The 20,979-nt window shown below is 39.3% G+C and overlaps 1 protein-coding gene across 4 annotated transcripts; it reads right to left on the bottom strand.

The window, feature by feature from the left end:
• Positions 1-922: 922 nt before the first annotated feature.
• On the bottom strand, positions 923-19,677 carry LOC105060924 (gamma-glutamylcyclotransferase 2-3). 4 transcript variants are annotated; one of them, XM_029260661.2, is made up of 8 exons: positions 19,405-19,676; positions 19,239-19,315; positions 8,847-8,900; positions 1,795-1,830; positions 1,656-1,696; positions 1,504-1,575; positions 1,338-1,417; positions 923-1,238 (listed from the first exon to the last, which is right to left on the bottom strand). In XM_029260661.2, exons 1-8 carry the CDS (start codon positions 19,511-19,513, stop codon positions 1,162-1,164), a joined length of 546 nt encoding a protein of 181 aa, XP_029116494.2. In that variant the 5' UTR covers positions 19,514-19,676; the 3' UTR covers positions 923-1,161. The 4 variants fall into 4 exon arrangements, with proteins under 4 accessions (XP_029116494.2, XP_010943105.2, XP_029116495.2 ...); XM_010944803.4 differs by having other exon boundaries at positions 1,774-1,830; positions 19,405-19,674; XM_029260662.2 differs by lacking the exon at positions 8,847-8,900 and having other exon boundaries at positions 19,405-19,677.
• Between the last annotated feature and the right edge of the window lie 1,302 nt (positions 19,678-20,979).

The raw sequence follows: 20,979 nt of genomic DNA, 5'->3' as shown, positions 1-20,979 counted from the left end.
GCGGATGTCAATTTTTTAAAAATTACAAGACTAACAGCTCCATTAGCAAAAATATTTTTTTCGTTAGGTGCCCAGTCCCCATGATTTTTTTTCCATTACATGTAAAATGCCTTTCAAAAACGAGTTTACTAAGGCTGACATAACGAAAATCTTGGTGGGAGGGAGGGAGCCAACACAAATGATTTGAAATCTGTTTCTCTGGAAAAAAGTAAATTTTCACAAAAAAAAATAGTATTCAATTATCAAAGAAACCAAGATTTCTCAATATCTTGGTCGATACCTTGAGAGGGACATCGAAATCTTGACCGCCAGGATAAATCCAAAACTGGTAACAATATCATACGGTTGTCAAAATTTACTATTTAAAAACTATTTAAAAATGATAAAGAGATGATTGAAAATATAAGCCGATGTCTTTATTGCATCAGCCAATATTTTTAGATTTCTCTATGCCGGCCAGGATATTTAGGTTCAAAAAGTTTGTTTCCAGAGGTGCCCAATACTGACACAGCCCAGATCACGACCATGATAAAAAACTTATCTAGAAGAGAAAACGGAATTTGCTCAAACATGAATTCCGTTGCGTACATTGGGCCCTTCACCGAAATGCAAGGCACCTGCACTTGATTTTCAGTATATTCCATTAAAGAATCGGCTTGTGTCATCAAAACTTTTCATTTCCACCTATATATTAGTTGAAGGAATCTAAAAGAAATGAATTTACAAGTCTATGCTACCTAGCAGCAGAATTAAAAGTTGAGATGTTTTTAAGAAATCAGCAAAAGAATGACCAGAGTTTGCTTAGGGTACTCAAAATAAAGTCCACTTAATAACTCTTTCTTGTCGTAAAGGCCCAAAAAATTACTCAGTTAATTTGAGACGCTCTCAAATCACAAGAATCAAGAGAATAATAAGGTTAACATTCACAGAAAAGCATTTTACCTGTATAACTATCTAATGTTCCTCTTGCTGATGGCATTTAACAAGTTTAAAAAAGGATAAAAATACGATCCTTTGCAACCACAAAGTCGGGTACAGTAGACTACAACACTGACCCAAGCTGAAGTTGCAGAAATAAATAATCAAGTGCATGGGATGATAAGCATTCTATTGTGCTCAAATTCAAAAGCAATATTGGAGGTATGATGCCACAAATCCAAATTATAAACCAGTTTTCATCTCTAAGAGAATTTTCCGGACAGCATTAGCAACATCTCTGACATGCAAGTCGTCACATCCTACACAAAGTAACAAGGAAAAATATAGTTGTACCAAAAAATAAAATGAAAATATAAACATCAACATATACCAACCACAGCAGTCTGAAATGAACTCACCCAATTGGTTCAATGCATTTTCAAGATGGAAAATATAGTCCCTGTTGGGTCCGGATGGTCCTTCAGCATGGATGATTTGTCTGTATAACAATAAAGAAATGCACATGAATTCCTATCACAAGTTAAGCAAGTATGATCTTGCAAATTTAGGATGAAAATTTTGTACTTGGCCATTTCTTCCAAAGGTGCTGGTCCCAAGTAATTCTTATTGGTCCTTGTGTCTGGTGAAGCCATGTATCTAGTTGGTCACAAGCATTAGGTAGTGTTCACCACTAAAGAAAATTAATTAGTATATTTTTTTATTAGTTTGCCACTTACACCATTACACCATTGATAGCTGGAGTCATAGAATCCGGGTCCTGAAACCATTTTGCATCCCCATTTTGTAGAAGATAACATTGAAACAAGGAAAGTTGTGATAGTATGCAGGACTTACAGTAAAGAAATCAAGATAAACCTTTGAGTCGTATTGCTTTTCCCTTACTTCAAGGTACTGCAAAATAAATCAACATATTGTGTAAATGGTTAAATTTTTGCACACAACATAACTGTTTTTGATATACTAACCATAAAAGTTCATAATCCTCTCTCCTAAAGCCTAGAAATATGTTCTGTGCAATTCTGACTTGATCTTAAAAATGAGAATTATTTAAGGCAATAATGGTAGCAAGCAATTCCAAAAACACTTCAAGTACAATTACACGTGAAAGTGTTACATCATTTCCCTATGCATCTCCAAAAACCAAGGACAACTTTTCCGCAATTCATAGTACACACTTTAAGATTTGTGTGCCCCCCACCTTTGTTTTTCTTTTGTAAAACTAAATGATGGTAGCAAGAAATTTCCAACATACTGGAGCAGAATTAACTTGCCGTTGACTGTTCCATAATCAAGTATTTTAAGTTTTGTACTGCATAGATCAAACCACAAACTGCATGATTCTATGGCATAGACCTTGTTTCCAACCATAAGGTCATGGTCAGTTCTTTGGATAACTTTACTTGAAAAATAATTAAGCCTTTTATTATAGATCTTAACTGGCCTCGACCTGAGTGCCCAAATGCTAGTTCAGGAGTGGTTTAGGTCTCGCTCAACCTGGATTTTGCAAGATCTGGATTGAGTATAGTTTGACTCAGTCTAAGTCAAGCCTGGTTCAATCAAGCAAGTCATCAAAAAAGATTGGACCAGGATTTAAGGCCAAAATCTTCACTGTTTGGTTTAAGGCTTATATCATTGAGAGGAACCTTAAGAAAACCTATCTAAACCTAGAGCTCTTTCACCCAAAAAAAAGAAGAAAAAAGGAAAAAAAAACAACCAGGCTCAAAATATACTGCATGACAGCTGCGTAGACAGGCACCTACAAATAAAAAGGTGTGTTAGTTGTTTTCACCCAGGAAAAGAATCCAGTAATGCAAACCTGAAAAGAGACCATCTACAACTACAGCTCTCTTCATCAGTCCTCTTTTATCTTCTTCCTCTTGCACCACCATCCAAAATCATGTTGAGCAGCATAACTCTCTTTCAGATCCAACCCCTCTAGGTTTCAAAACATTCAAGGTTAGGAGAGAGACTTAGACATCCTTGAGTGCCAACTCATGTTGGACTCAAAACCATGAAGGTATTTGTTAAGCTATACCTCATTTAACCAAACCAGAGAGCACACCTTTCAAAAGGCTGGGCATAGCTCTTTTCTTTTCTTTTTTTTCTTTTTTTTTTTTTTGAACCAAATGTAATTTGAATGGTTACATAATTCCAGTGATCCCACAACCTTTGTAATCATGCATAGAAGGGAAAAGAGAAGAAACATTATTAATTAAACCTTTTCCACCATTGATAGAGTTTAGCCTACATGTATTTTCTAATTAAAGATTTTTAGTAAAGAAATGAAGAACTTGATATAAGATAAGGACTTCAGGGCATTCATAAGGAGGCTAGGTGGGCTGCTTACTCACCCTTCTCCCATATAACCTATGATATGCTTTTACTCACCAGCTATGTTGCAACCTTCCATTACATGTCAACCTGATCAAAAGCTAAGGGCCTCCGACATAAATGAGTTTTAGTTGCTAGACATTTCAATGGTGTGGAATATATTTCGAGAGGGTCATCATGTGTTTTCATTAGGACACATTTGGGGCCAAATGTTCTCAAAAGCATTCTTGCTCAACTATAAGTTAAATGAGCTGAACTTGAGAGAACTGACCTCATCTTTAGTCCGGCTCAAGAAAATCTAGGGTAAGCTAGAGCTCAGATCAAGCTCTTTATGAGCTAGCATAGCCAAGCTCAAGCTCTGCTCACCTGTTATAAAGATAGCTCAAGCTCAATTGATTACAAAGATAGTTCAAGCTCAGTGGATGACAAAGATAGCTCCCGCTCGGTTCACCTTGGCTTTTTGCTAGAAAATAAAGAAGGATTTAAAAGCAATGGGAATACAGCCAGGTGTCGATCAACAGTCTAGATCAAGGTCTTGGCCAAAATGTCGAAATCAATGGCACGGTTTCAATCATCTTCATCATCTTAGTTGCAGATTTCAGCCACTTCACCACTTCTAAGTTTTGATTCAAGATATTACATAGTAGAAAGAAGAGTCCTTTGCCTTAGCATAGAACTATAGTAGGGCTTTGGAGAACAAATGATTTCAAGCTCTACCATGTAGGTTGGTCCCACTAGTTAGCAGCAGTTTTCATCAACGACAATGGGTTGGAATTCCCATCTTTTTCAAGTATAGGTTAAATGAGCACATAGGAAACTCTGCTAGTAGGATCATCATAAAGTCCCAACTAGAGTGCTTAATCTTTATTACTTCAATTAACATCTGAAGCAGGCAAGAAAGGAGCATGAGCACCCAAACCCACATCAGATAAGCTATGGCTTAGCCATAACAAGATCAATCACTCAGTCTTCACTACAAAAGATACCTTGATGTTGGAGCTTGAAACAAAATCAAAAGAAACAACAATAAAGCCCTTTATGGGGCTGTTGCGCCGGGGGTAGAAAACCATAATAAAGAAAGAAACACAACCTAAGACATCTGGAGAGTCTCCCTTTAGTTCAATAGATAACATCTTATCATGAATCGAGATAGATGACCCAGAGTAGACAGACTTGGTATTTAAGATGAAATCTTTGACTCAACAGAACCCCTTCTTTTAGCAGTTGGGTAACTCGCATCCTCCCAAGCCAAAGCATATCGCTACTGAAATGAACCTTTTCATTTTGGCAAATGCTCTACCAAGCTGCACATCTTCAAGTTTAAGCCCATGACCAACCTTCACATTTCTTTCAAAAACGACAGACTCACCAACTTGTCACTAAAAATGAAGATAACTTTGGTCCGTTTTATGTCATGGACCATATAGGAAGAAGGCAAGTGACGGCAAATTGGAAGGTTAAAAGATAAAAATTTTTGGGTTATAGCACTGAAAGAATGAGTATGTGTTGAATGTTAGGGTTTACATTTGGAAGGACAAAAAGGAGATGGAGAGAGGGATTGGCACTCTAGATTGACAATAAGAGGTTATCGAGTTAGGCATTCTATCTATAGCCTAAGTGATCTAAGTTTTAGATCACAATCTAACACTATACCGTGCTTCTGAGCATAGCATGCCATACTGATACCAAATAGAGACTCGATAAGGGAGGCATACCATATCTCGATGCAACACACTGACCCCTATACCAAGCGCATCAACACTGTACCGGCATGGTATTGGTATGGAATCCAATACTAAGATTGCGAATATTGAAAGTCGGTTCTCTATATTGACAATAAGGGGTTATCGAGTTATGGCATTCTAAGCATAGCCTAAGTGATCTATGTGCTATGTCACAATCTAAAAACTCATATTCACCTTATATAAAAATTATCTTAAAACTTAATCAACTTATAAATAATAAATAAATCATATAAGCATTCATTATTTAATCTATTATTTATTTATTGAAATATAACTACATGACCAAGCTGACCATAGCTCGTCTTTGGGTTGTTTATTTGTCAAAAATTTGCTCATGTGTTCAGCTTGATTTATTGATTCAATGAAACTTGACCAGAACTTTGTCTAACCCTCCAAAGGCCCTGCAAGGGCAAGAGCCTCGTGCACTAAGCCACCCATCTTTTAGCCTTAATCAAATGAGAAAAAATCATGCTAAACATCGAGCTGAACACAAGCTACTCATGAAAGGCTCGTTCTTAATTCCACTTTACAAATCGGCACCATTGGACTTAATTGAACCTTAGTCCATCAACCTACTTTAAGCCATATATTCGAACCCTCTTGATCAAAAATCATGACTAAGTGTGGATAGGTAGCAAGATGCATTCCACCACCTTAGTTAATGTTAGTATAATCCAGTTCTGCATATTCTAACTAGAAAATATTGGTCTAGTTCTCAATTTAATTAAAAAAAAATTAGAATCTAATTCTATCATCGTCATATTTTTCTGAATTTTGGACCATGAAATGGCTAAAAAATATTCTAGAGATAGAATCTCACCAAGAAATTATGCACAATGAAGGTGACTGACTATCCTAAAGAACATATTGTTACACATACATTGCAAAACATATTCAAACTCCTATTTGTCTTGTAAGACTAGTTTTTGGAATAAAACTTGTGTGGGTTACTAGTTGATATAAGAGAATTTGGCCAGCTCTACAAACAACATCCAAGAAATTTAAAATACAAATACCACTTCACAATGGACATTGTTAAATGCAACACTTATAACATTGTTGAATTGGACAAAATGACAAACTTTGTGTATCTCACATGGTAGTGGAAACCATTGTTCATGTTAGGAATAAATGAACTTTTATAAATTCATATCACTAAAGAATCTCTAATCACATAATTCCCTTTTCTTGAAGATATATAGCAGCAAAAGAAATGGAAGGACAATTTCATATGTGGTGGTTATCTGCTGAGTGCCATGATATATTCCTGCTCAAAGTTCACATCAAGAAGGATTCCACAAAGAAGATATAGGAACCAATAAAAGGAGACTTTCAAGGAGGTTGATGATAAAAGCTGGCGTTGGCTTGCAACTATGGTGGATCGCTAGCCAATCTATCATTGAATGGAAGAGACTGGGAAATGAAGGCATCTAATGAAGACAAAGGAAAGCACTTCATAACAGCTATGAAGTGCTATCAAATACCTTGTCGTGCTTAAATTACGTTTTCACATATTTGATTTATACTTTCCACCACTATTAGATATGAACACTTTAACTATATAATTGCTCTCCAATTGAAATTTCTAAAGTTTGTTTATGGTCCTCCAAACAGAGCAACCGGATCGACCACGTGACCCGGCCACATGAATCCTAGAGCAATGCCCTAGATATCATGTAAGGCCTTAAAATCCATTACAACCTCAAATTTTCATGAATTACTAATAATCTCAATTTATAACAAATGGAAGGGCTTATCTTTTATAGCCAATCTTAGGTATCTATTAAGGGAAAAATGGAGTTCCAGCTCCTATCCATCAGAATCGGAAGAAGAGGTGGACTTCCATCAGGAGTCCTCTTCCACCTCACATGCTCAGCATGTGAGTTTTTTTAACCTTTTACATACTTGCTTTGAGATTCGTGCCAAGGAGTTGGGCTTTTGCAATCATTTGGGTTGGATCATTACACTTATGTTGATGAAAAACCATATGGCTAAGTTCACATTCCAACCACTTGTGCACATTAAAGCTTGTATCACTTTGCAATCATACCAAATTCAACAGCGAAGGTCCTAGCATTCAGTAAAGCTGATGTCGGAGGCACCTAGGATGCATGTGATAGCACATGGATGACGAGTCCTAGCCACATAAGGTCACAGGTGCCCACCACTTGGTGGTGGGTCCCGCATGCACCATTCTCAAGACATAATTAGTTTTTGATAACTAGTTATTTTCCTATCTCAATTAGCAAAATTTGATTTTAGTTAATTCTAGGAAGTTTTGATTTCTGTATACTTTTTTTTTAAGAACTTTTGATGTTGTTAAGAATGTTAGTAGTTAAGGTTCTTCGACTTAGAATAGCACTTAGAATCCTACATTGGAAAGTTGAAGAAAAAAGCCCTCTTGTACTTCTTATGATACCCACAATGAGGCTTCTCTTGTAATCATACTTGAGATCCTTAAATTATTGATTAATGAGAATTCTTTTGTTGGAATCATTCTTGCATTTTCTCTATTATCTATCTTCTCCATTTTGATTAATTCTTAGGGTTTGCAAGTGAGTGTGTGAAAGCTACATCCTTAGAATGATCGCCAAGGTGGTGTTTTCAGCCTTGGAAGAGAGTGATTCACTCCAGTTCCTCTTCCAATTATCATTTGCCCCTCCCATCGTACATACCGCAGTAGAGCTTCTACCTGGCCACAATTGATTGCATTGATATTTTTCTTCCTCCTTTGAATTTTCAGCACAAATTCAACACCTCCCTGCCACCCAAAGTTTTCATTCTAATTTCCAATTGTATTAGTAAAGCCACCATAGAATGATATTTTTCAAAGCCATGTTTTTAATGTTTCGACGGTAGAAGAGCAACCACATCCTCTCTTATTATATCCATATTTGCTGGGCAAAGGCAAAAAAATGGTTTTTACTTAACACCCTCTAGAGACCAGAAGAAAATACATGAAACCCAGCTGCCAATACCAATTAATGACCAAATATTTCGACATCAAAAGATCTTCCAGCATCTTAATGAGACAAATAAACAAGAAAACAAGATTTCTTTCAACAACCTTAGACAAGTTTCTTTTAGACTTTGTACAAAGATCCTCTTGCTGTTCCAGAGTCTCGCTGAACCCTACCTATCCCATTAAAATAACAAAGAAGCAAAAGAAAAAAAAACAGTGATGATAGGAAAAAAGAGCTGAAAAAGTATCCAACAGTTTCTGATGAACAGAGACACTTAAATGCCTGAAAGAGGAAGATGCATCCAAGATTTACAGTTTGAAAGCAGAAACCGAATCTCGCAAAATCTTCATCTAATTGCATGACCACAATCCAGCATTCAGAAATAACATAACCTGGGCTTTGAAGTTGTCATCCTAACACCTACAAAGATCATCTTTGATTACCTCACCACCAGATCCATACATCTCATTCACGTGAATTGAATAGAGAGCATAGAAAACATCGTAGAATATGTATGTAAATGGATTGCATTATACCAAAAATTAGGATTAAGCATCTTGGAGAAGTTCATGAAATGCATCAATTAAGATGTAGCATGATGCTGTAATGTCTCTATAAAATTTATTACACATTGGTTCATATAAAAAAGAAAATATCACTTCAATTCATATTGAGCAATGAGTGAAAACTCAACAAGGCAAAACATCCACCTTGTCCAGAATTTTATTTGGTTTCAGATGATTTATATGCAAATTGAGGAAATGAGTTACTATAAGATGTAAGAGCATATGCATGCAAAGCACCTCAAAGTAAATTAGGTTGACAGATGTTCCATTAAAATGATGATAAACATTGGAAACAGTCTCACTTCTAATGCCTTCTTCTGATCTTCCTGTCCAGATATTTTGTATGCGACTCCCCACTAAAATCATGAAAGCAAAAGAAAATTTTTATGTTAGTGTAGTGCAGCAATTAACTAGAATCAAGATTCACCGACTTGGAACCAAACCCTGTGCTGGCCAGCCGGCTGTATAAGTCGGTACGTCCCCATATTGGACCACCGGGCCCGAACTAACAAGAAAATGAGAGAGAATTGGGGAGAAAGAGGGAGGGAAGGAAGGGAGAGGGAGGGGAGGAAGGGAAGGCCGTAGGAGACACTAGTAGTGGCCACCATAGGGCCGTGGAGGCCCCCGAAGGGCCATTGAGAATTCCGAGACTCCACAGTCCTCCATGAGAGGAGATTAGAGAAAGAGATAGAGAGAGAGAGGAGGAAAGGGAGAGAAATGGAGGGAGGGGAAGGTGGTAGGAAGGTCGCGGGACGGCCGCCGGATGGCCAAAATCGACCCTGCGGACACCGCATATTTGAAACAGGGGCGGCTCATCCCAGTTCATCATCCTTTTCTTTTTACGTGATGCACAATGAAGCCAGTAATAAATTTGCTTAAGTGAAGCTGGCAAATACATTGTCAACTTCACGGTGCATTGCATTAAAAAAAACAATGAACAAGGATGGATCACCCCTATTTTGAACTCACGATATATACCAGGTTGATTTCGGCCATCAGACAGCCACGACGGCCACCCGACAGCCTTCCTGCCACCTTCTCTCTCCATTTCTCTCCCTCCCCCTCTCTCGATCTCTCTCTAATCTCCTCTCGTGGATCGGCCTTTCCCTCTCCTCCTTTCTCTCTCTTTCCTTCTTTCTTGCTCCTTTTTCACTGGCATTTCAAATCAAACGGCTGAACCACGTCGAGTGGCTGCCAATATGGTTCAACAAGCCCCAAACCATCCAGTTCGGGCTGGTTTAGCATTCCATCACTAAAACTAATATAATAAACTGAAATAAATATAAAAAAAATTACAGAAACACCTCCTCAACTTTAATCCAATTTTACTTACACTCCTTTATTTTAAAAGTATCAAACTAATCCTTTTAGTTATCAATATATTCCAATGTAATCCAGCCGTCTATTTTTGTTAGCAGAATTTTATATAATGACAAAAATATCCTTATCTTCATTTCCTTCCTCCTTTCTTCCTCTTCAATTAATCCCCTCCTCTTTCACGGCAGCCCCTCTACCTCCGCCCCTTTTCGCTAGCAACCCATCTTCTCTCTCTCTCCTTCCTCTCCATTTTTTCTCCTCATTGTTCTCATTCTCCTCGAACCCATTCGGCCCTTCTTCCCTCCCCTTCCTCCTTAACTACTTCTCATCCTCTTTTTTTTTCAAGCCCACCCATAAGCAAAGGACATTTTCGTCCATTGAGAGAGAAAGCTAACACTATTTATTAGTAAAATGAACAGTTGGACCACATTGGAACATATCAATAACTAGAAGGGTTAGTTTGACACTTTTAAAGTATAAGGATGTAAATAAAATTGAGCTAAAGTTGAGAGGATGTTCCTATAATTTTTTCATAAATATACGAACTAAATGTCTCTTCGAAAATTAAATCCATATGAATGTTTTTGTACTTGTACACATATATAGGTTTGATGTTTGCATAAGTGACTGCACATGGCAGCTAACTCTACATATACACATGCAGCATAGCAAAGACTCGTTATCACTGCACAAGATACTAAACATTCTAAAAGATTGCATATTTTTTATTTAGCAAATGATGGCATTGATTAAAGTGTAAAAGAACATGACAGTAGGGGCTTGTGGGTTAAAGCTTGTGAGTTGAGACCAGAAGAGTGCAGCTTGACCCAGTAGGTGACCAAATCATAGAAGATAAAATACTACTACAAGAAATAAATGCAGAAAACAATGTTTAAGCAAAAAGTGTGATAGGAGGGTTAGTAAAAGCCCCTGAAAAAGGAAACAGATTTCTAAGCACTAAAGAAATCAACAGTGAACAGTTGGTAACTGCCAAACAAACTAGCCTGCAGTGTCTTTCAAGTGGTATCTCTGTATCTTTTAGTAACTTCAACAATCTTTCTTATTCTCATTCTATGATATAGCCAAAATGAATCTGTTTTCCAACACAATTACTTAATGATAATGATAAGTTGTGCGAGAAATGCATTTCTCAGAAACTTGATTCAAATATATCAAATGTTACATCAGTGCAACATGCTAAGGAAAGAAAATGCAGCTAGATAAGATGACTATTTTCAAGCATCTACCATAATATGGTTCCAGTGGGCTTTGACTGCCTTTTTTCTTTCCTGTAAGAATGATATTCAGCTTAGGGCTACTTTAGAGTCAGTATCAGGTAAGTTTATAGGAACCTAGTATTCAACTCACAAGTTAGAGAAAGCTGAAAAGTCCTATGGTCATAAGGACTGAGCTTGAATTTGGTTTAGATGTCTGAAAACAGAGATTCATGGACAAGGCACACTCCCCAACCTTGACCAAAACAAAAGGTAGGGTGACATTTATCAGCATCTACCAACCCTGGTAAAGGAGTTCCACATACCAAAATGGCCTCAGAACTGGGCCCAGCTTGAGTACCTAGCAGCTCAAGCCTAAACCCTAAGACCAATTTATTTTCCCACCACTTCTATCAAAGAGCATGATGCGAATGAGGATCCCATTCAGATTAGGACTCTGTTAATCTTTTTTGAGCAAAATGGTGGATCAATCCACCCCACTTTTCAATAAATATGAAATGACAAAAAGAACAGGGGAGGAGAGAAAAGGCCACCCCAAGCCCCAACTTTGTTTCTAGTTACAAGGACCGAATCCCAGATAGGTTCCAGATACCTGCACATAGCGAAACATAATAAAGATCCATCATTTTCCCCCTAACAGAGATCTCTTAAAACTGCACACCACAGCACAAACACCAAGATACGCACTAAAACAGAATTCAATTCCTGCTATCCATGATCTTGTACCCTTGAAATTCTTTCCCTCCTTTTCTTTGCTCTCTTCCACTCACTCCAAGGTTTTCCTGTCCAAGGTTTAATGAAGTTATTCATGGAATGCGGAACCTGCATAGCATTCCTTTCTTTTTACTGAAACATCTTGCAAAGCCAAACCGTCTATGCCAAGGTCAAAACAGTGAAATCCCTAATCTCTCGAGTCTAGCACCGCAGTCTTTTGGCTTGCCATGTTGTCCACAGGGATCGCACAAAACCAGGCCATTCGTAAATATTAAGCCTATGCTTTAGATGCATCCATAATAATGATCAGAAAAAGGGACACCTTAAGAATCGGTGTTGCACGATCTGCAGAGCAGCTTGACACAAAACACAAAGTCCACCCTCACTTCCTCAAATTCTAGGTGATTAAAATTTGATTCTTGATGAGAAACCATCTGAAAATTTTGACCTTTAAGAGTGGGAGCCAAGTCCATGCACAATTTGCCACCGGGCACAACACACCACCATGATTCAAAAATCTATAAAAGCTCTTCATGAAAAAAAACACCAAAGTATTCCACCTCCAAATTAGCAATGGTTTATATAGATCTGGTTCAAAATCTTAAAGCACCTCAAACAATTGAGACATGTCCTTCAATTGTTCTTCACCCAAGACTAAGGACCGCTGCCTGAACCAGAATTGGATCCCATGTCGGCTGGCCGACAGTACAATGCGGTATGGGTCCATACTAGTCCGTGTCGAGCCGAACCGATAGGGCAGAGAAGGGGAGTGGGGGAGAAAGAAAAAAGAGAGGAATAGAGAGAGGGGGGAGAGAAGGAGAAGGAAAGGGAGAGGAAGAGAGGACCTTCAGCGGGGGAGGGAAAAGAAGGAGAGGAAAAGAGGGTCTCTGGCGGCTGTCGGAGGCCGTCCAAGCTCTTGTTAAGCTCAGTAAGAGCGGAGGGAGGGAAGGAGAGAGGGGGGAGGTCCTTAACGAGTGTCCGACGGCCACTGGAGGCCCTCTCTTCCTCTCTCTCTCCTTCTCTCCCCCCTCTCTCTCTCTTCCTCTTTCTTCTCCCTCCTTCCGCGACAAAGACTGTTCCATTTTGTGCGTCGGAACCGGACCGATTTTCTGCCAAACAGTTTGACATGACCTGAACTATTCGATTCGGGACAGTTCGGCGAACAGTGCCCAAGACCCTGTTGAATGTAGGCACCCAAGACACTATTCTCCATCATCTTGGAGAATTCAGGGACCTTGCCATCCTTGCACCAAGCAAGCTTATAGAGATGGAAATAGTCTATCAAGAAGAACTGCCCCACCCACCTGTCATGCCAAAATCAAGCCTCTGCAATCCTTTAGAGAAGACTGGCGCAACCTTTAGTACCCTTTTCCAGAAGGGTGGCAGCTTTGCAGAGGTATGCAATTGAAAGGCCCTATATAACAAGATCCCCTGATGACCTATGTCCATGGTAGTTGCTCCAGCCTTCCTATCCTCCAAAGCCACCTACCAAGCGGCGTCTCTTGCAGTCCCTGAGATTTAGGACCCCAATATTTTTTGTTCTCTTGATCTACAAAACTAGCCCCAAGCTACCAGCTACATAGAATGTCAATTCATCTATGCAGCCCTCCAAAAGAAATCTCTATGCATAGCCTTTAATAGTGAGATAAACCACTCCAGTAAAAGGAAGGACATGAAATAGATCAGCATTAGTCCTTGGACCGCCTGCAGAAGGACCAATCATCCCCCATATGAGAGCAACTGACTCTACCATCTTGTCAACTATTGGTCCACACCTGGAGCCATTCTACTTTCCAAAGTTGCCTATCCATCAATGACAACACAAGATACTTCAAAAGGAGGAATTAAAAAGTATATTTCATCAACCAAGCCAGGTGCCCACCCATCTCAGTCCAAGCCCCAACTTAGACGAATGCAGCTTTGGAGAAATTTTCCTTCAGTCCTAAGAAGCCTTCAAAATAGTAACAACCTCCCCCTTATCATGACAGAAAAGAAGGGTATCGCCAGTGCATTATAAAATGAGTATACCTAAAGCCATCAACTGATCACCCAATCCTTTAATAGCCCTAGCTCCTTCACCAGATAAGCATTCCGCAGTAAGCACAAAGATTAGTAGTGACAAAGATCTCCTTGGCACAAACCCCACCCCCCGATATTAAATGTTGTGACACAACTAACCATTCACCAAAATAGAAGCTTTTGTAGAATACATGGTACCAGGATTCCGTGAGATTCATCTCTCATTAATACCTCTAGCTTTTAAGACCTCAACTATGAAGCTCCAATCAAGCTGATCGTATGCTTTTTCAAAATAAATTTTAAGCAAAACATGCTTCTTCCCCCTTCTCCTATAGTTAGCCAGGACCTCCTCCACTTTGGCAAAAGAATTCATGATGTACCAACCGGCACAAAAGCACTCTAAGCATCCTCAAACAAGTTGTCAATCACCTTCTTCAAATTGTTAGCCAACATCTTGGTGAGAATTTTGAACATCCCTTCAACAAGCTAATAGGCCTGTACTTCCCTACATGACAAGCCCCTTCGTTCTCCGGAATAAGCACCACTGTCACAGAATTCCATGTTTTAATGGTTGTTTCATCCTCCTGGAATTCTGAAGCCATCTTGTAAAGATTCATCTTGACAGCCTTTCAATTTCTTTGATAGAACATTACTAAGAAACCACTTGGGCTAGGTGCTTTCTCCACCCCAAGATGGAACATTGCTGACTTCAGTTCTTTCATTAAGAAAGGCATCTCCATCTATTCCAGGTAGTTCAATATTTGTTATTCCCCATAGAGTCTCGAGCAATCCATTGAAAGCTTCCAATCAGCCTCTACGCCAAACATCTCTCTACTAAAAGCTTCCAATCAAGGGCATGGTATGCTATACCCCTCTGTGCCTATGTGTAGTAGGCATACTGTATCATACCATACCAACCCATACATGATATGAAAACTCTACCAAGTACTAAGATAATATGAGTACAGAATCAGTATCGAGATTGTAAACCTTGATCAAGGGAGTTAAGATATCACTTGATCTGTGGGAGGGATTGTGAGATTGACCCGATACCTTGCTGCAAGTCTGAGTCAACCATATCGTTTCACTAGGGCCTATTCCTAAGACTGTTTCTTTGCTTGCAGCATGAATTTACCTTTCTTCCTAGCCTAACAATTACTCATTCTAAGTAACATTGGCAGCTTTCTCCCTTCTACCTCAGCAAGGGCATCCGAGGCAATAAGCATGACCTATTTTTAGCCTTGAGGTGGGCTTAAGCCTTATCCTCCCCTCACCTAGGAAAGTGCCTAAGGGTCAACCATGTCATCTTGGGACTCAAAGAGTATCTAGACATTCAATAATGAACCAAGCGTAGATCTTCTATCATGTTTCCTCCTCCAAGAATAATTCTTATCCTACCTAAATACCCAGTCATAGCTTAATAGACATAGTTGGGGCTAACAAGAGCTCTTGTGCCTTGATATTGACCCATGCCTCATCCCTTCTAATAGATCCATAAAGGGCTCCTTCATTGCCATTGATGTTACAATATCTCCCACCACCTCCTTGGTAATCTCACTATACTTGACACCACCATGCGCTAGCAGGCCATCAACTTCCTCTACTAAGGGGTTGGGCACCTCTCTACTCTCCATCTCCTTCCCATGGAGAAACAAGGGAGAATTCCCTTGCCGCATATCCTCCACCACCCCTTGCTTGTGAAACCCTCAAATACTCACCTTAATTTGATCCCTAGCTTCACTCTCTCATAGCAAATCCCTCATTTCAAAATTTGAAGAAACTTCTTTCTAGTCTTCACTGCTCCTAAACCATCACCCTCATGTCTGTTGCACGTATTCCCTATCCTTCTAAACCTTATCCCTCCTAGATGCCCTCCAAAAGATAGCACATCACACCTAGAGGTGTATAAGCTAGGGACATCACTTAAGCCTCTGAGGCCCTCAATGATTGGCTAATCTCCAGCATACAATCTCCACCATGCTCAAACAAAAACAACCATTCAACCTTCTGGGTACTAGATCCAAGAATACTCGGTAGATGCACTATGCTACACCCCCTGAAGACTCCAAATGCTTCCATAGTTTTGTCAAGGACCACTGCCTTCCCCTCATCTCCCCTTCCTAAACCTCCTCTACACTTAAAAGCCATCCTTCGATAGAGGTCTACACTAGGGTCCTTACACAATCTACCCTAGATCTCAGCCTCTTAAATCAGAGACCTTGCCAATGCCCTTGTCCCTCATTCTCGAGATCCATAGAGCCCCTTTCCATTCTAATCTCCACCAGGAATAGAGAATCTTAAATCTCCAAACTTGCCCTCTCAGGAATCCTCTTAACATACACCTCCAACCTTAGCCTAGCTGATGCGGGACAATCCTAAAAAGAAAATCAATCCTAATAATCAAGCTCTCTTCTGTTCATCAATAATAAATCACGTCCGGCCAGGGGCTCATTATTCCCAGGACAGACAGTATAGTTGCCTATACTCTGCTCAGGAGACGTGATTGATTGATACGAGACTAAAGCGAGATCAATCTAAATGATACAGACGAATGCCATTCGAGAGATCAGTAAACAATTAGCAATAGAAAATTTCATAAACAGATAGCAGAAATTAAACATGCTCACGAGTAAATACAAAAAAAGAAATAAGAATGGAATGAGAGAAAATAAAACATTAAACCCGTGAGAAAATCCAAGAAGATGATAAGAATCCGAATCGTGGTAGTTAAGAAACTACTCTGATTAGGGCTCTTAATCTTTTAACCAAACAGATCCATCGATAAAGAACTAGGTCTTTACCAACATCGGATTAAAAAAAAATCAAAGATCAACTGTTAAGGAACGAAGGTCCTTGACAGCATATGATCTGTAGAATAAGAAATCACTCCTCTCAGCACGACAGATGAAAATTCTGGAGGAGACAGATCTTCTCTTGACGGAATAGGCTTGCGTGGGTAGATGGTGGAGTCGATCAAAGTCGTAGGAACACTGAATCTTAAGTAGAAGGAATAGGATAGAAAGTGGGCCTCACACCCTCCCCTTGTGGGGCGATTTTGGGTCTCACACCCTCTCCCTCTCGGAGCAATTGACACAAGTATTTGTGGAGTTTGTAAAATCATTCATTGTCTTTTTTCATGAAAGATACAAGGATTTATATAGGACTCTAAGGGTCCTGTTTGTTTAAGAATCTCTTATCTTTACAAGGAAGAAATCAACTCTCCACAAAAAAGTAAAGCATTATAATCTACCATAGGAAAGAAATCAACCTTCAACAAAATAAGTAAGTAGCCAAGAACTCTTAAGGAATTCTAAGGAAGAAATGGAACTCCATGTGGGTGCTTGATGCTTGACACAACTTGGCATGAGCACGGCACATGCTGGCATGCATATTTCTTCTCTTGGCATGTGGAGAGTGGTGGCTCCAAAGGTGACGTGGACAAATCCAAGTATGGCCCTATGGACCCAAAGCCAAATGTATTAAAATTTATTGACTGAAAATAAATAACTGAAGTAGAATCAATTTAATGATGCTTCTTCGATCCAAATCGAACTTAAATCATGTTGCCGATTTTTGATGGCTCTGGTGTCCGCACCACTAGCCTCTGACCACATGGACCTCTCTCATGTTCTCTTATCCAGGTCAATGAACTTACCAAAGCCAGCCTTAACCCATTCAAACTCCCCACAAGACCGAAAATGGAGGGGAAGGCATGCAATTGATCCAAACTTGGGAAACAAAGGCCCTAGCAACAGCAACATCCCAAGGAGACCACTGCTTGAAGGATTATGCGAGATCATTGAAATCTACCCATCCTTGGCAGTCAACCTCCTCTATCTGCATCAATAAGGAAGTCCACTAGGAAAGAGTATCTATCATATCTTTTGGTGATCTATCTCCATCTCCATTTCCAGGTATTCTCCAACTCATCCATCGCCTCCTTCTCCGATGGATTTCCCCAATTGACCTAGGCGACCTCTGCTAACCACAAGTGCCAATAATCCCTTACTCTAGCATCAAAGAAAGAGATCCTAGCCAAAATCTCTATCACCCATTCGCTCATTCCACAACAACCAGGCCTTCCATCTTCCTCACCGGGCAAGAAGACTACTGATGACATCTCCCTTTGCATCATTGCCTAATCCAACAAGAGCAGGACGGTGGCTGAAATCCCTGCATTGAAAGCATCTTCTTCAGGTTGTCTCCAAGGGGAAGACAAATCATCCCATTGTCTCACCAACAAAGCTTGCCATCAACTCTTCATCACATTCTCTTTAAACCACTCCCCAGCACATGAATCATGGGAATACCTTACTGGAAAGAGGATTACCTATGGCCCCCTTTTTGCATCTGAAACATCTCGTGCCCCTCTAATGAGGCTTCTCAAAAAGGCTAAACTCCCCACATTGGAAGCATCTCCATTTTAGTCAAGGACCTGATGGTACCACTTGACTAATGGAGCTCACCAATGAAGTCTCCTCACTATCTCCTACCCCCTTCCTATGTGATCTCCATATAATGATGACACGCCTATAGGAATGACTTCTTCCCTGATTTCCTCCTCTGCTCACTACGGGCCTTCCAACCACAACCTCCCATCCTCAAGGAGAAGATAGTCACTGGAAACATTATGGCCGCTTTCCAATCTCATCCAAAGATAGCCTTGTCCTTCCAGGAAACACCATGATGGAACCCTTGATGGCCTCTCACTTTGATCCTTAGAATCCCTCCACCTGCTTCCATACCTCCTCATTGCTCAATTCCTTAGGAGTCTGTTGGTAATCTAGACATTGTATTTCCTTCTGGTGTCTAATATATATATATATATATATATATATATATATATATATATATATATATATATATATATATATGTATGTATATATATATATGTATGTATATATATATATGTATGTATATATATATATGTATGTATATATATATGTATGTATATGTGCCTTAGATTTCATAATAGAATAGTAGAATAGATGACCTAAGGGAAGAAAGAATTGTTGCCACCTTATGGGGGTGCATCCAGAGAAGATTGGAACAAAAACAAACAAATCTCGATTAAGCAAAACATATCAACTTGAACTATAACGAGACAAAAGCAGCATTAACCAGATTATTATGAACCTGAATCATATCTCATTATTTTTCATTTTCTCTTTAAAGTTTAACAAATACATTCTCACGGTTATCATATTTATAATAATGAAAGCAAAATGGAAAAGAAATAAACTCAATCACTGCAAGAGCCATTATAAAGTCCTAAAAGATTATGCTGTCCATCCAAAACAAATATCGATAACCAAATCATCATTTTCAACTACAGAAGAACAGGAATACTTAAGCAAAACATTAATAAAAGACATGAGGTATTTTTTGTGAGGACAAAAGGGATCGTACGCAGAGTTCTCCGGGGAAGGCCTGCAGCGTGACGGTTCTCCCGGGAAAATCAGGGGTCCCACGGTGATCCGTGCTGCCTGCCCACACACATCCCACCAAATCAAATACCGGAGTCGATCATAAGAAATAGACAAAGAGATGACGAAGCGAGTCAAGAAACGAATGCCTTGGTAGAAGACTCTGCGGTATCCTCGGATGAAGCCAACAACCCTCTCGTCGTAGTGGAAGCCTGTCTTCCATATGAGAGAGCCGTAGCCGAACACCCACATCACCATCTCGCTCGCGCTCTCTCTCCCCCCTCCCCCTCTCTCTCTCTCTCTCTCTCGCTCTCCGTCGCAGGCGTCAAGGAAGACGACAGAAGTGGAGAGGGAAGGAGGAGAAGAAGGGGAAGTGGGGGGTGGGGGTTTAGGAGACGGCGCAAGAGAGGGTAAGAGGATGATGATTGGCTCTTTTCTTCGGAGCGCAGTCCAGAAATGATTCGGTGACGCAGGATCTAACGGCGAAAGAGATCATGCTGACATGTCTCTTTTGTATTGTTGGGGTAGACCAGTGACAGAGTTACGACTCGGCTAAACAACTTCTTCGTGTCAAAATTTAGTATCATTTTAGCGTTCTCCTTTGATTCTCCCTACGCATGTCTCTCCATTTTTCTTATGGAAGGGCAACTGAGTCGGGTCGTTCAGAGCTGCGTTGCCCCAACCGACCCGATTTTGTGTTTGGACCTTGATTTTGGACAGATCAAATCGTTGACTGATCAATCCGATCGAGCCCGGATTTATATAAAAGATTTTAAACTCAGTGGATGGGTCAAATTTCATAAAAATCCTCTCCTAATCTCGAGTGATCGGGAAAAAAAAAAAAGTTCTCTCAATCTGCTCAACTCAAATATTTCAAAAATATTTAAAAAAATTAAAAATATGGTAAAACTAGGATCTACGTTCTATTTGCTTTCATTGACGAAGAATAAATTGGAATGCATAATTTTTATTATACCAATTAAGCATGCTCTTATACAATTCTGATCAGATTTTTTTTTTAGTTCAAACAGGACAGTTTTTCTAAAATAAACATGACTCATGAAAATAAATATAAAAAAGCTAAAATCCTATATGACTCATGGAAATAAATTTTCTCGTATGGTGGATCTCACTTCTAGACATTTTCTAGTTCTACCTATAGTGAACAAAATGGTGCACATTGATTATGATGATCCTCCTACATCATTATCCCTATTCATAAATTAAGCTACAAAAAAAAAATCTACTATTTTGCAACTAGAACCTTGAGATAGGTTTTTTTTCTTTGATACATGGGTTATGGTTTCTTTAACAAGCCCAAGTTAAAAGCATTACCATAGACAATTTGGGGATTGAGTAAAGAATTTGTCAATAGATACGATCATAGGCTTTCTCTACATCTACCTAAAGCATCCTTAGGCTTTTAGATCGGGATGTCCTAGTAACTTAGTGCATAAATTTTTATGCAAGTAGGATATGGTGAGTGATACTTCTATCAAGAATAAAGGCCCCTTGCTCAGCAAAAATTAGAGACAGAATAATTGACTCTAGCCGATTGACTATAATCTTGGCAATGATCTTGTATACCGTATTGCAAAGGCTAATGGGATGATAATTATTTAGAGATAAAGGAGATACCTTTTTTGGCAGCAATGTTATGTAAATGTCGGTCCAAGTACAAGGCATAGAGCTAGAAAGGAAGAATTATTGAACAGATGTCACCA

The sequence above is a fragment of the Elaeis guineensis genome, chromosome 13 (assembly GCF_000442705.2).
Source record: "Elaeis guineensis isolate ETL-2024a chromosome 13, EG11, whole genome shotgun sequence".
Lineage (NCBI taxonomy): Eukaryota > Viridiplantae > Streptophyta > Magnoliopsida > Arecales > Arecaceae > Elaeis > Elaeis guineensis.
Note: the sequence above shows the minus strand (reverse complement) of the source record. Positions and strands in the feature narration are given on the sequence as shown.

Bases quoted from the DNA above. Each gene is read 5' to 3' on its own strand.
- LOC105060924 (XM_010944803.4), bottom strand. From the start codon at position 19,513: ATGGTGATGTGGGTGTTCGGCTACGGCTCTCTCATATGGAAGACAGGC. The intron at 1,697-1,773 runs GTAAGTCCTGCA...AAATGGTTTCAG, and splicing joins TTTATCTTGATTTCTTTACT to GACCCGGATTCTATGACTCC. The intron at 1,239-1,337 runs GTGAGTTCATTT...TACTTTGTGTAG, and splicing joins AAATGCATTGAACCAATTGG to GATGTGACGACTTGCATGTC.